Raw genomic sequence first — 13,834 nt, 5'->3', positions numbered from 1 at the left:
GGCATTTCTTTGCAAGACATATAAAGAGCACCATGCAGAAGATGTATACCTGTGTATTTTTCCTTTCCTTTCCAAATTCACTTATGTATGTATGTATGTATGTATGGCTGTGTTGGGTCTTCGCTGCTGCGCGTGGGCTTTCTCTAGTTGCAACGACTGGGGCCACGCCGCATTGAGGAGCATAGGCTCTAGGCGCTCCGGCTTCAGTAGCTGTGGCTCGCGGGCCCCAGAGAGCAGGCTCAGCATTTGTGGCCCACGGGCTTAGCTGCTCCGCCGCACGTGGGATCCTCCTGAACGAGGGCTAGAACTGTGTCCCCTGCATTGGCAGGCTGATTCCCAACCACTGCGCCACGAGGTAAGTCCTATACCTGTATTTTTAATTTCTCGTTACTTGACCTAGGAAAAATTACAGCTGATCCTTGTTCACAAAATGTTTATCCAAATGTCAATTGGAAGAAAAAGGACAGCATGTTAGTTGGTCATGATTACATTCAGCCGCTACATTTCTCCAGGGCTCATTTAGACCTCTAAGCGAGGCTGAGGAGAGCCTCGTGAGGCTCACTTTCCCTGAGGTGATCCAGCAGAAAGGGCACCGAAATTCTGCCCAGGAAGCCACGGTGTTCACAAACGGCCGGCTCCCGACGGCTCTGAGGCGCTGGGGACACTTCCCAGGCTTTTGCATCAGAGGAAGCTGATCTGACTGAGGCTGGACCGCCCGTTTCTCCCGCAGTAACAGCCAGTAAAGGAAACGCCGGCGGAGGCGGGAAAGTGAACACGACCGCCCGGGCGCGCCCGTGAGCACTGTACCTGCGGGCAGTGTCCGAGCGGGCTCCCGCCGCGCGGCCCTGGGCGCCACCCGCACAAACGTTGGAGAAAGCGGCCTCACGAGCCTGACGACTGGCCTCGCCCCAGACAGTCCTGTCGCCCGGCTCGGAAACACCACCGGCCGCTGTGCAGCGGCTCCAAGCAGCGGCCGCAGTCTCTCGGAGGCTCCGGGGCCGGCGCCGAAGCGGAAGCCGCTTCTAGGTTACCTCAGACGGCTTGGCTTCGTGAAGGCCGCTCCCTCTTCCCGGGGCTCTACCACAAGTTGCCGCCGGCCCGGCCACCACTCTAAGGAGGACAGCTCCACGCCACACGCCACTCAGGGGCGGGCCCCCGAGGCCCCAGGGTTTGGGAGCGCAGGCCGGGCACTATTTAGATCCACCTGGCCCCCCTACCCGACCTGAAATCCTCCCTGCGCTGCTAGCTACCCGCGCTCCAACCCGAGGCAGAAGTGACGCACTTCCGGGGAGGACCCGCTCAGCCCCGGCTGGGTCCGTGAGCGCCGCCGCTCCAGGCCGACCTGGGTGACCGGCCTCCTCCCGGGTTCAGCCCTGGCGGCAAGAAAGAGTTAAGGCCACCGAGTCCCCAGGCCCGCCCAGCCTAGAGGGCCCTGCGCGCGGCTTGGCGCCCTTGTGTCGCCGTCTCGCGTCCCAGCTCTGTGGTGCGCGTGCGTCCAGGTCGTTCCTGTGTCGTGTTCGGGCTGCCGGCGGAGCCTGGTGACCCAGGCCCCACCCTGAGGGTCACCGTTCCCTTCCGTGCGCTGGGCCCCCGACCTTACCGCGGCTCAGCCGGCCGTGCCCGACCTGCCGGCCAGGGCCCTGTCGCAGCCTCCTACAGTACGAGGCCGTTTTGTCCCGGTCAGGATCGACGGCCCCTGAGGGGTGTGTACTCATTTCTGGGCCGTGCGTGCACACACGATTCTGTTTTTTCTTGTGAGGTAGGTTTTTACTTGTGAAATAGGTTCCTTTTATAGATCTCCTTGGCAGAGAATTGAGAGGTAAGGAGTGACTTGATCGAGGTCACATAATTCACCAGTGGCAGGTCCTCCAGTGGAATTTAGGGCCCCTTTGTCCTGTCTTCTGCTTTTTCCACCACAGCGTGCTCCCTGGAGCATGGGAACCTTCTTTTCATCTTGTCCTATAGTGTCTGGTAGAGTTGCCTGGGTAAGGTAGGCATTCCATAAATATTTACTGAATCATATTTATAAGAATCTGAGTATTTCGGTTGTTGGCTTCCAGTATTTCCAGTTGTCAGTGTTTTCATAGTGTCAGCCTATACTAGTCAAGGGATTATTTATTAAGTCTACTATGTGTAGCCAGTGTTATAGAGTCGATAGGACAGAGCCTTTGATTCAAGGGATCTGGCAAAAGGACTGAGGCAATTTCACAAATATCAGCAACACAAGGTAGGAAAGGGTAAGACATAAGCTGAACGCCGTGGGAAATGAAAGTCGATTTGGGGGTTGGGGAAAATTATAAAAATCCTTGAGGGATTTGCCCACAGCAGGGAATGAGGCCACATTCCAGGCAGAGGGTAAGGTAAGAGCAAAGCCTTGAAAGCTTCAGAGATGAGCATGTGAGAAAATCTGTAGTACTTTTTTTTACTAAATGTAATTCGGGTACATTTAGAGAAAGAGAGTTAGAAAATAAGTTCTTGTGGATCTACTGTGGAGCGCTTGGAATAGAAGTGAAGAGATTGCATTTAATAAAGTAAATAAAGAGCATCATTTGAGGGTTTTTGAGGGAGCTTCTTTCCAGGGCAGTTCATCTGGAGCTGAGTTTAAGGTGGGAACAAAAATGGAAGACCATTACAAGGTCATTATGCTATTTTTGCTTTTAGGTAGACTGGTGTTACACTCCTCTGAGGCATAGATCTTGATCCTTTTTGAGGGGGAGAAAAGGATTAAGCAGAGGTAATAATAATAATAAGCATCTGACAGGAATTCCCTGGCGGTCCAGTGATTAGGGCTCTGTGCTTCCACTTCAGGGGGCACTGGTTCTGTCCGCCAGGGAACTAAGATCCTACAAGCTGCGCAGCACAGACAAAAAAAAAAAAAAAAAAGCACCTGCCTAAGTTGCTTGAATATATTTCAAAGCAGGTTCATTTTCTTAGAATCTCAGGTTGGGACTTAGTTTCTTCAAAAGTAACTACCGCTTCCACAACCTAAGTGTCCATCGACAGATGAATGGATAAAGATGTGGCACATATATATATATGATGGAATATTACTCAGCCATAAAAAGGAACGAAATTGATTTATTTGTAGTGAGGTGGATGGACCTAGAGTCTGTCATACAGAGTGAAGTAAGTCAGAAAGAGAAAAATAAATACTGTATGCTAACACATATATATGGAATCTAAAAAAAAAAAAAAAAGCAGTGGTTCTGAAGAACCTACGGACAGGACAGTAATAAAGACATAGAGAATGGACTTGAGGACACGGGGAGGGGGAAGGGTAAGCTAGGATGAAGTGAGAGAGTGGCATGGACTTATATAAACTACAAAATGTAAAATAGATAGCTACTGGGAAGCAGCGCATAGCTCAGGGAGAAGGGAGATCAGCTTGGTGCTTTGTGATCACCTAGAGGGGTGGGATAGGGAGGGTGGGAGGAGACACAAGAGGCGGGAGATATGGGGATATATGTATATGTATAGCTGATTCACTTTGTTATAAAGCAGAAACACCATTGTAAAGCAATTATACTCCAATAAAGATGTTAAAAATAAATAAAAATAAAATTAGACTATGCAGGAATAAAGAATTATATGTGATTAAAAAAAAAGTAACTACTGCTTCCAGTCAGAACCAGTGGGCAGTAAAGCTCTTAGCATTGAGATCCTCATCATCTGGACCAAGGCTGAGCATATAATTGGAACTTGAACTGAATAAATGGAGTTCTGCCAGCGGTGCCCCTGAATTGGCAGGCCTGATTCATAACATAGGTAGGGAGCTGGTTAGTGAACAAGGGGAGAAGAAAGTGGGAAAAGAGACCCTATGAAAGGAAGAAGAGGAAACAAGGCACAAAATGGTGAATTGTGAATTAGGGTCACTGATGATTGTCATCATTTAAAGTTTGATGCCATAGTTCCTTACCCTTGCTGTGGAGCCCACAGAAGTCCCCCAAGTCTTTCCTTTTGATTTCACCTTTCCCTGCCTGGGCACAGTTTGAGAAATAATGAATGTCCAGCTGGAAAGCAATGAAAGCAAACACATGCAGTTTATTTTGAGATACCACACAACTGCCATAGTGGGCTGAATGGTTTTGCTGGGTGACTGGCTGCTTTAATGGTGTTGCTACTGGCTAACAAACACTTTCTTTTTCCTTTTTCCATTTATAATAGTAATTGCCTTAGTTAGAGCTGCCTCTTTTAGAAGGTTGCTTGATCCTAGCCTGTCACTGGCTCCATACCCTATTAACTATCGTACTTTCATGATCCTCTTAGTACTCTGTAAAGCAGTTGACATTTTTTGCAACAAATGTTAGAGGAAAACTAATGGTCTGGACACTTCTGGGTTTCTAGGTGAGAGGCTTTTGAGAATTCTGTGTAGTTGAGAAATGAATGAACGTCAGTCAGGCTCTGCCCTAAAGGAGAGGAAAAATAACTGAAATACCGTTTTTCTCATTTCTCTGACATACTTTTCTTTCTTCATAGCACCTGGAATGGATAAAAGTGGCAGTTTTTGTTACTTCCCATGAGGTTGTGTATCTGGAATAAGAACCATGAAATTAATCTAGAGTAGGACATTTCTACAGACATGGAATGGCACTGGGTGGCACCAGGAAGACTTGAAAGGAATATTTGAGGGTGCAGAGCTATAGAAGAGTTTGCCAACAGAAGGACTTATGGGAAACAAGTGATCAGAATCACCAATAGAGAAACCTTTAAAATTTCTTCAAGCAATGGAAAAATTGAGTCTTAGGTCAAATTAAGTAAAATCTGTAATGAAGACAAATCAGGTAAAGTCTCAAATATAAAAAGTATGTTACTTAACACTAAGTGTAAATTTAGGAAAAGAATCACAAGGACAGATCTTTTTAATACTTTTTTAACTACTGTAAAATTTTTATAAAACTTTTGGACTCATCTCTAAGAATTGCCATGATTCTGAAACTTGATTATATCCCAAATATGGAACAATTCAGTGGAAAATAACACTTGAGAATACACCAGATGTACACAAGGAAGAAGATCTGAGAGTGGAAAAGTGCCAGTAACAAATACATTATTTATATACTTACAGATTACCTTGGTAAACATAAGAAACACTCAAGTTAAAGCTTAGTCTTTGAGAATGCTGTATTGAAAGCAGTAAAAGTTGGATTTCATTCATATGGACAACAGAACCTACTAACTTTTTTCTTCACTGAAAGATACAACTGTTCCCGAATTCCAACTCTCTAGACATCCCACTGTCAGGGTAGCTTGGAGTATTTATCCAGGTGGATGGACTGCTGCCCAGCGAACACTACATGCAGAGCAATATGAGCACCATTTTCCTTTCTGGCAGTGAGGTAAAATCAGCTTGTTTTGGAAGAGGAGAAGGCACACTGCATCTTTGTTACACAATATTATTCTGTCCTTGCCTTTAAGGCTTTCACACTCCTTTGTGAAGCACCACTTTTTATTGAGATTTATCTTACCTGAGTCTGTCCCTCTTATGAGCACATCTCACCTCCTCTCTTCCTTTTGTGTCTTTTCCTGTAATCAGTTAGGGAGAGTATGCAGGTATTCCTGTTATTCCTGACTGGTGCTGCTGCATCTGTCAAGGGAGAGAAGAAAAAGCGTTCAGAAGGGGGGTTCTGAAGACTGACCATCCATGTCTTGCAGGAGCAACAACTAGACCGGACCTTGCAGTGGCAACTTTCTGAGTTCAGACCTTTACCTCTAGACTAGCATTTCAATCATGAGCCCTTATCCTTTTTAGCCCATTACCCTTCAGTATAAATTCCTATGCCTTCTGGGGGGGCGTTGTGCTAGTTGGGGGAATGGGGAGTTGTTTCGTTTTTAATTTTTTTTTTTCCAATTCAGTAATGCTTTTTCCTTTTTACCCCTGTTGATTGCCTGAAACCAAATTCAGTATGAATAAGAGAGGGAAATATACAACACTGAATTTGGAGGAGAAAATGAAGGTTCTAAGTAGGATTGAAGCGGGACGATCTCTTAAAAGTGTAATGGATGAATTTGGAATCAGTAAATCAACATTTTATGACATTAAAAAGAACAAGAAATTGATTTTGGACTTTGTACTGAAGCAGGACATGCCATTAGTAGGGGCTGAGAAGAGAAAGAGAACAACAGGAGCCAAATATGGTGACGTGGATGATGCAGTCTACATGTGGTACCAACAGAAACGCTCAGCTGGTACCCCTGTGAGAGGTGTGGAGCTTCAGGCTGCTGCCGAGAGATTTGCACAGTGTTTTGGGCGAACAGACTTCAAAGCTAGCACTGGTTGGCTTTTTAGATTTCGAAATAGGCATGCAATTGGGAACCGAAAAGTATGTGGGGAACAAGTCCTACGTTCAGCTTCAGAAAATGTTGAGCCGTTTCGACAAAAACTGTCCATGCTTATCAAAGAGGAGAAACTGTGTCTTGCTCAGCTGTACAGTGGGGATGAGACTGACCTCTTTTGGAAGTCAATGCCAGAAAATACTCAGGCAAGCAGAAAAGATATCTGCCTGCCAGGGAGGAAAATAAACAAAGAACAATTGTCTGCTCTTTTATGTGCAAATGCGGATGGTACTCATAAGTTAAAGTCAATTATAATTGGAAAATCAAAGCTGCCCAGAAGTGTAAAAGAGGACACATGTACATTACCTGTGATATACAAACCTAGTAAAGATGTTTGGTTCACCAGAGAATCGTTTTCAGAATGGTTTTTTCAAAACTTTGTTCCTGAAGTCAAGCACTTTCAAGTTAATGTTCTAAGATTCCATGAGGAGGATGTCAGGGCCTTGTTACTTCTGGACAATTCTCCAGTTCACCCTTCCACTGAATCACTAACCAGTGAGGATGGTCGAATAAAATGCATGTTCTTTCCCCATGACACTTCAACCTTGATTCAACCAATGAATCAGGGTGTGATCTTGAGCTGCAAACGACTTTACAGGTGGAAGCAACTTGAGGAGAGTCTTGTAATTTATGAAGAAAGTGATGATGAGCAAGATAAAGGAGAAAAAGGAGTTTCCAAGATTAAAATCTACAACATAAAAAGTGCAATTTTTAACTGGGCAAAGAGTTGGGATGAAGTAAAACAAATAACCATAGCAAATGCATGGGAAAATCTTCTTTACAAAAAGGAACCTGAATATGATCTTCAAGGCTTAGAAGATGGAGATTATAGAGAAATTCTTGAGAAATGTGGGGAGTTGGAAACCAAGCTGGATAACGATAGGGTGTGGTTAAATGGGGATGAAGAAAAGGGCAGCCCCCCGAAAACAAAAGGTGGAATTACAAAGGAAGTTGTTCAAAAAGCGGGAGCTGAGGAGCAGACTGCTGAATTTAAGTTATCTGCTGTAAGAAAGAGTTTGGACTACCTTCTTGACTTTGTTGATGCAACACCTGAGTTTCAAAGGTTCCATTTTACACTGAAAGAGATGCAACAAGAAATAATCAAGAAGCAGTTCCAGAGTAGAATCCATTCTAGAATTGGTAGCTTTTTGAAATGTAGGCCTCATAATATTAAGGATTCCTTCAATATGCCTTCAACTTCTGGTTGTAGTAAGTAGATATTGTGTTTAAAGATTTCTGCAGTTATGTAATGATACATGAATTAGACTTGTTGTGAACTGTCATTGTTTTTATCAACTGACCTCACTTTGCACAGCAATGCCCATTTATACTGTTTATAAAATACACGATTTGAAAGTAATAAATTTGGGGCTTTTGATGTATAAATATGTTCATTAATCTATATTTTTTTCTATTTTAGACAAGGACTTGAATAATGAGGAACTATTGTCCCAGATTATCTAAGGTGAAATGGATGTGGGGAAAGCATTAAAGTCTAAATGTATTCACAGCATATAACAAAGAAGCTATATATATGCTGACTAGTTATTTAAGAAGATAAGGACAGACTTGGTTTTCAATTTAATGGTATGACATACTCGGCTCTTGGCTCTTGTAAATGAGTTACCACCTGTTTAGTGTTTGTTTTCTTCTTATTGTGGAAGTGACATATGCTGATTATAAAAAGATTTATAAGAAAGATAAAAAGCACCCAAATTCTGTCAACTGATGATAGGCTCCCTTAACACTTTGGTATATTTCATGTATTTTAAAAAATAGGTAAGTTACATTGTAAATACAATTTTATATCTTATTGTCTTAGCATTTTTGTTACTTATAAAATTAGCATTTGTGAACTACAATGAGGTATCACCTCACACTGGTCAGAATGGCCATCAACAAAAAATCTACAAACAATAAATGCTGGAGAGGGTGTGGAGAAAAGGCAACCCTTTTGCACTGTTGGTGGGAATGTAAATTGATACGGCCACTATGGAGAACAGTATGGAGGTTCCTTAAAAAACTAAAAATAGAACTACCATACGACCCAGCAATCCCACTACTGGGCATATACCCTGAGAAAACCATAATTCAAAAAGAGTCATGTACCACAATGTTCATTGCAGCTCTATTTACAATAGCCAGGAAATGGAAGCAACCTAAGTGTCCATCAACAGATGAATGGATAAAGAAGATGTGGGGACTTCCCTGGTGGCACAGTGGTTGAGTCCCCCTGCTGATGCAGGGGACACGGGTTCGTGCCCCGGTCCGGGAAGATCCCACATGCTGCGGAGCGGCTGGGCCCGTGAGCCATGGCTGCTGAGCCTGCGCGTCCGGAGCCTGTGCTCCACAACGGGAGAGGCCACAACAGTGAGAGGCCCGCGTACCGCAAAAAAAAAAAAAAAAAAAGAAGATGTGGCACATATATACAATGGAATATTACTCAGCCATACAAATTGAGTTATTTGTAGTGAGGTGGATGGACCTAGAGGCTGTCATACAGAGTGAAGTTAAGTCAGAAAGAGAAAAACAATACCATATGCTAACACATATATATGGAATCTAAAAAAAAAAAAAAAAAAGGTTCTGAAGAACCTAGGGGCAGGACAGGAAAAGAGACACAGACTTAGAGGATGGACTTGAGGACACAGGGAGGGGGAAGGGTAAGCTGGGATGAAGTGAGAGAGTAACTGACATACATACACTACCAAATGTAAAATAGATAGCTAGTGGGAAGCAGCTGCATAGCACAGGGAGATCAGCTCAGTGCTTTGTGACCACCTAGAGGGGTGGGATAGGGAGGGTGTGAGGGAGACATAAAAGGGAGGAGATATGGGGATATATGTGTATGTATAGCTGATTCACTTTGTTATAAAGCAGAAATTAACACCATTGGGAAGCAATTACACTCCAATAAAGATGTTTAAAAATAAAAAGCATTTGTGGAGCAAGCCTAGCGTAGAATGGATTGTGGAAGAAGTTGAGGGGGAATGTCATATGATCATACTGGACAGCACTCTACTTCAATGCATTAAACATGTTTTTCCCCCAATGGTCATAAAGTCCCAGAATAAATGACTGGCAGTCACACCCTTTTCAAAAGTATTCATCGAGGGAGTTCCCTGGTGGCCCAGTGGTTAGGATTCCAGGTTTTCACTGCCGGTTCGGGGTTCAATCCCTGGTTGGGGAACTGATATTCCGCAAGCTTCGTGGCACAGCAAAAAAAAAAAAAAAGTATTCATTGATTTTGCACATTTCACGTTGCTAAGCACAGAGTGTGGTGTTGGGCGTTTAGAATTACAAAGAAAAGGAATAGGAACAAACCACCGTTGGATGTGTGAGAGCTGAGTACAGAGAGGGCTTTGCGAGTGCTTGGGTGGTAGGGGACATATCTGAGCCGGGCAAGTGTGACTTCTGAGCTGGCCTTTACAGTGTGGGGGGAAAGAGGGAGAAGGGCAGTCCGGGCAAAGGGGAGCGTCTGCACAGGCTGTTCGGTGTGAGAGTGCATCTCCCCTCGGAAGCGGCAAGATCCCTGGATGGGTGCTGTACGGCCCGCTAGCAGAGAAGAGGAGCAAAGACAAATAAGGGCCAGATTTTCAGTGCCATTGGAGGTCATCCTAAGATTTTAGACTTCGGGCTGGACCCACGTAAAGTCCTGTCGGCTCTACGTCCTGAAGGTCTCACCTCGTGTCCACTTCTCCCTCCTCACTGCTCGTTTCCTGGTCCAGGCGGCATCACTCTCTGCACCTGTCTCCTTAGTCTCCCGCTCTTTCTCGTCCTCTCCCATCCGTTCCCCGCCCTGTAGCCAGACAGAGCTAACACAGAATTGAAGAGGTGCCTCGCGTGCTTAAGAGCTTTCGTGGGCTTCTAGGCCCGCCCTTCCCCGACCGTGAGACGCCACTTCCCACTTGCCCACCCCCGCCCAGCTCTGTGCTCGCCGCCTGAGGGAACACTAGGGCGGGCCCAGACGCCCGGCCCCGCTGTCGGCCCCGGGTTAGCGCGCGCACCTGCAACCAGGGAAGTTTCGGGGAGTATTGTCGCGCCGCTGGTAACCGCTCGTAACCTCCTGGGTGGAAGGAGAGGGAAACCCTTCGCCGCGCCGCCCGGCCCAACCGCCGGAGTCGTAGCCCGCAGGCGGCGCAAGGCCAGGTCTAGCCGGGGAGGGGCGGGGCCTGCGCGGAGGGTGGGCCTGAGGAGGGGGCGCGCCCCGGCGCAGCCGTGGAGCGCGTGCCCGCGGGCCCCCGCGTGCGGTGCGAGCGTAGGTTCTCCGGGACTGCGGGCGGAGGGCGACCTTGAAGGGAGACGCTGCGGGTGCGTGCGGCCGGGGCGAGGTGGCTGCCGAGCGCCACCACCCCCTAGCCGTTGCTCCTCCCGGGCCGGCTTGGGAGCCGTCCTCCGTGGGACCAGCCGGTGGGGCACGCGGGCGGTTCTACGGGCGCGGCGCCCTGTCCCAGATGCCGCCGGAAGCTAAGCTGAGGGACGCGCAGACTCGTTGGCTTTGCCCAAGCCTGAGAAAGGACTGAAGGTTTGGGTTCTGGAAATCATTCCTGAAGATGAAAGCTGCTCGGAGAAACCCAGGCACCTCGCTCTTGTACCAGTGGCTGGGGCAGGATTCCCAAACTTAACCTGGACCCCCTGCCAAGAGGACGAGAAATCCCCTCAAGAGCAGCTTCACCCTCTGAGTGGGGAACCACACCCAGGATTTAGAACGTTTTCCTGCCTAGAGGGAAAGTGGGGATGGAGAGGCAAACACAATTCCTCGGTATGTCCAAAACACACCCTAGGATTTCAGAAACTTCTTAGTATTTTCTTTTCCCATCCTTTCTGCCTGAAGAAATCTCACTATCTCCCTGAAGCAGCTTTGGATCCTGGTGAGTCACCAGTTTTGATTTCTTAACAGAAGCTTCTGGGACATTCAAGGTGTCTCAGTGATGAATTGAGGACATTAACTGGAAGGTTTGTCAGAAATGGGGCGGGGGCTGTGCCATTTTTCATTAACCATTTTGTCATTGTTGAATTCACCTAGACCATTACTTCTGCCTCCTAACTGCGTTATTGAGACCTGTAAGTTCTTTCATTACTGCAGTAAAAATTCTTAAAAGTTATTTCTGATAGCTTTCCCCGGAAAAAAACTAAACAACTTGGTACTGTTTTAACACTTCCTCTGGTCTCTGGCGTTAAGGGGCTTTGTCCCCATTGATGTCGGGCCTGCTGCTTTTAGTCTGCCTCTGCCAGGCTTCTGCTTACAGATTCTCTGCTTACTGATTCTCCACCCAGGAGCCTTTCTGCTGGTCTCATGTGCTACCTTTGCTACAAGGGTGTGTGGCTATTGCTCAGGGTCAGTCCACATCTCCCAGTTCTCCTTTGTACCCATTTGGACTGAAGGGGCAGTGGTCTTTATTGCCCCCAGCATTAGTCTCCCTTTGACGAAAAAGCCTGTTGGAATCTGTTCTGGTTTCTTTTTCAAGAGGACTAGTGGGGTAAAAATAATAATGTAAAACATATGTGTGTAGTGTAAAAGTATATATACTAGGCCCTCCCTTGCAGTGCCTTCATGGGACCCTTTAGTAAGGGCCTCTGACCCGCTTTCTGAAATATGACTATAACGATGAAGTCATCAATCCTGACTGTCAATAGTAGACTGCTCCCCAGAATTCCTGCCAGCGTGGTTTTTTTTTTTTTTTTGGCTGTGCCACATGGCTTGTGGGATCTTAGTTCCCCAACCAAGGACTGAACCCAGGCCAACTTGCCAGTGAAAGCGCCGAGTCCTAACCACTGGACCACCAGGAAATTCCCCAGCGTGGTCTTACATTGCTTTTACTACCAGGTACTTAAGAAGAAAGGCATGGTGGTGTGCTGAATTGGGCAATTGGGATTGACATGTATACGCTGATGTGTATAAAATTGATGACTAGTAAGAACCTGCAGTATAAAACAAAAAAAAAAAAGGCGGGCTTCCCCGGTGGCGCAGTGGTTGAGAGTCCGCCTGCCAATGCAGGGGACACGGGTTCGTGCCCCGGTCCGGGAAGACCCCACATGCTGCGGAGCAGCTGGGGCCGTGAGCCATGGCCGCTGAGCCTGCGCGTCAGGAGCCTGTGTTCTGCAACGGGAGAGGCCACAACAGTGAGAGGCCCGCGTACCGCAAAAAAAAAAAAAAAAAAAAAGGCAATTTGCCAGTTTTATCTACCCCAGGTGGCACAAATAGATGAGTATTTTCTATGTGCCAGGCTCTGTGCTAAGTGTTTTACATGCAATATTTTGTGACATCACCTCATGAAAACAAGGCCGAGAAGAGCTCTGCATGTTAAGTTTGTTAGAAGGGGAGTTAGACTGGGGACTGGGTGAAGTCTACGATTGGAAAGCCTTCTTAGTGCCAGGAGTGAACACCTGGGGGTCCTCTTGCTCTGGCTCAAACTGTAGTACTCCAAGTAGGAGCAATGCCAGTTAGACCACATCCTAAGATCTGTATGGATAGTATTATGGGGGATGAGGGATAAGGATCTGAAGGGGAGGGGTGCTTTCTATTCTCATGAGGTTTACAGTCCACATAAGTTGCCATCTTAACCAGAATGCTTACTAACATCAACTTTACACCACCCACCCACTTCATGGTATTGGCAGCCACAGCAGCCCTGTCCTGCTCCTACCACTGTCCATTCCACATTAATCTCTTTCAAATCCTCATCTCCCTTCCCTGACCCCCAAGACCCGCAATACCACTGCCCTCTTGAGGGTAAGAGAATGGTACAGAAATGAGAAACAGATATAACCAAGGGTGGGGGGCACGCAGGGTTATTTCCTTTACTTAAAAGTGCTATATTTAATAGCCTGTTGCCAGTGGAATGTTTCATCTTTTTCTCCCAAAGAACAGCTAGTTAGATATTTTCCTCCAGGGCCAAATCCTGAGATGTTTTCCTAGCATCAGAATTTCCTACTCCTAGAATTCTCCCTGGTATTCTACCTCTTTTCCATAGAAACACACTCCTAGAATTCCTATTCCTGATTCCCCATTCTGAAATGTAATGCTGTCCCCTAATAATTTTGCCCTCTCCTGTATCTCCCTCCACTAATGGGCAATAACGCAGTTATATCAGAACCATCTTTTCCTGGGAACCATTTGCTCGGCCAAAATAACTTGTCTTTGACGAGCCAGATCTTCCTTTACCTACTTTGCAAGAAAGTAAACATTCTAAACAATCAAAAGAATGTTCAGGGCTTCCCTGGTGGCTCAGTGGTTAAGAAATCGGCTGCCAATGCAGGGGACACGGGTTCGAGCCCTGGTCCAGAAGATCCCACGTGCCGCAGAGCAACTGAGCCCATGTGCCACAACCAGAGACTGCGCTCTAGAGCCTGCGTGCCACAGCTACTGAAGCCTGCGTGCCTAGAGCCCATGCTCTGCAACAAGAGAAGCCACTGCAGTGAGAAGCCAGCGCACTGCAATGAAGAGCAGTCCCTGCTCGCCTCAACTAGAGAAAGCCCGTGCACAGCCACGAAAACCCAA

General features: G+C 46.6%; 2 protein-coding genes across 13 annotated transcripts in view; one reads left to right on the top strand and one right to left on the bottom strand.

The window, feature by feature from the left end:
* Positions 1 to 4,481, bottom strand: part of ZNF75A (zinc finger protein 75a) — a 48,289-nt gene extending 43,808 nt beyond the window's left edge. For 9 of the 12 annotated variants that reach the window (XM_049698993.1, XM_049698998.1, XM_033428963.2 and 6 more), the window contains exon 1: positions 3,917 to 4,481. In XM_049698993.1, coding sequence (XP_049554950.1) covers positions 3,917 to 4,069 — 153 coding nt within the window. In that variant the 5' untranslated portion in view covers positions 4,070 to 4,481. Of the gene's footprint in view, positions 1 to 49; positions 1,238 to 3,916 lie in introns of those variants that run through there. The other 3 variants (XM_049698991.1, XM_049698994.1, XM_049698995.1) reach the window with 2 other exon arrangements.
* A 1,102-nt stretch (positions 4,482 to 5,583) lies between these two features.
* On the top strand, positions 5,584 to 9,269 carry TIGD7 (tigger transposable element derived 7). The gene has a single exon (XM_004270258.4). It carries the CDS (start codon positions 5,904 to 5,906, stop codon positions 7,548 to 7,550), a length of 1,647 nt encoding a protein of 548 aa, XP_004270306.1. The 5' UTR covers positions 5,584 to 5,903; the 3' UTR covers positions 7,551 to 9,269.
* The last annotated feature ends 4,565 nt before the right edge of the window (positions 9,270 to 13,834 follow it).

This window comes from Orcinus orca, chromosome 16 (assembly GCF_937001465.1).
Source record: "Orcinus orca chromosome 16, mOrcOrc1.1, whole genome shotgun sequence".
Lineage (NCBI taxonomy): Eukaryota > Metazoa > Chordata > Mammalia > Artiodactyla > Delphinidae > Orcinus > Orcinus orca.
The sequence above is the reverse complement of the archived record's forward strand: the minus strand, read 5'-3'. Positions and strand labels throughout refer to the sequence as shown.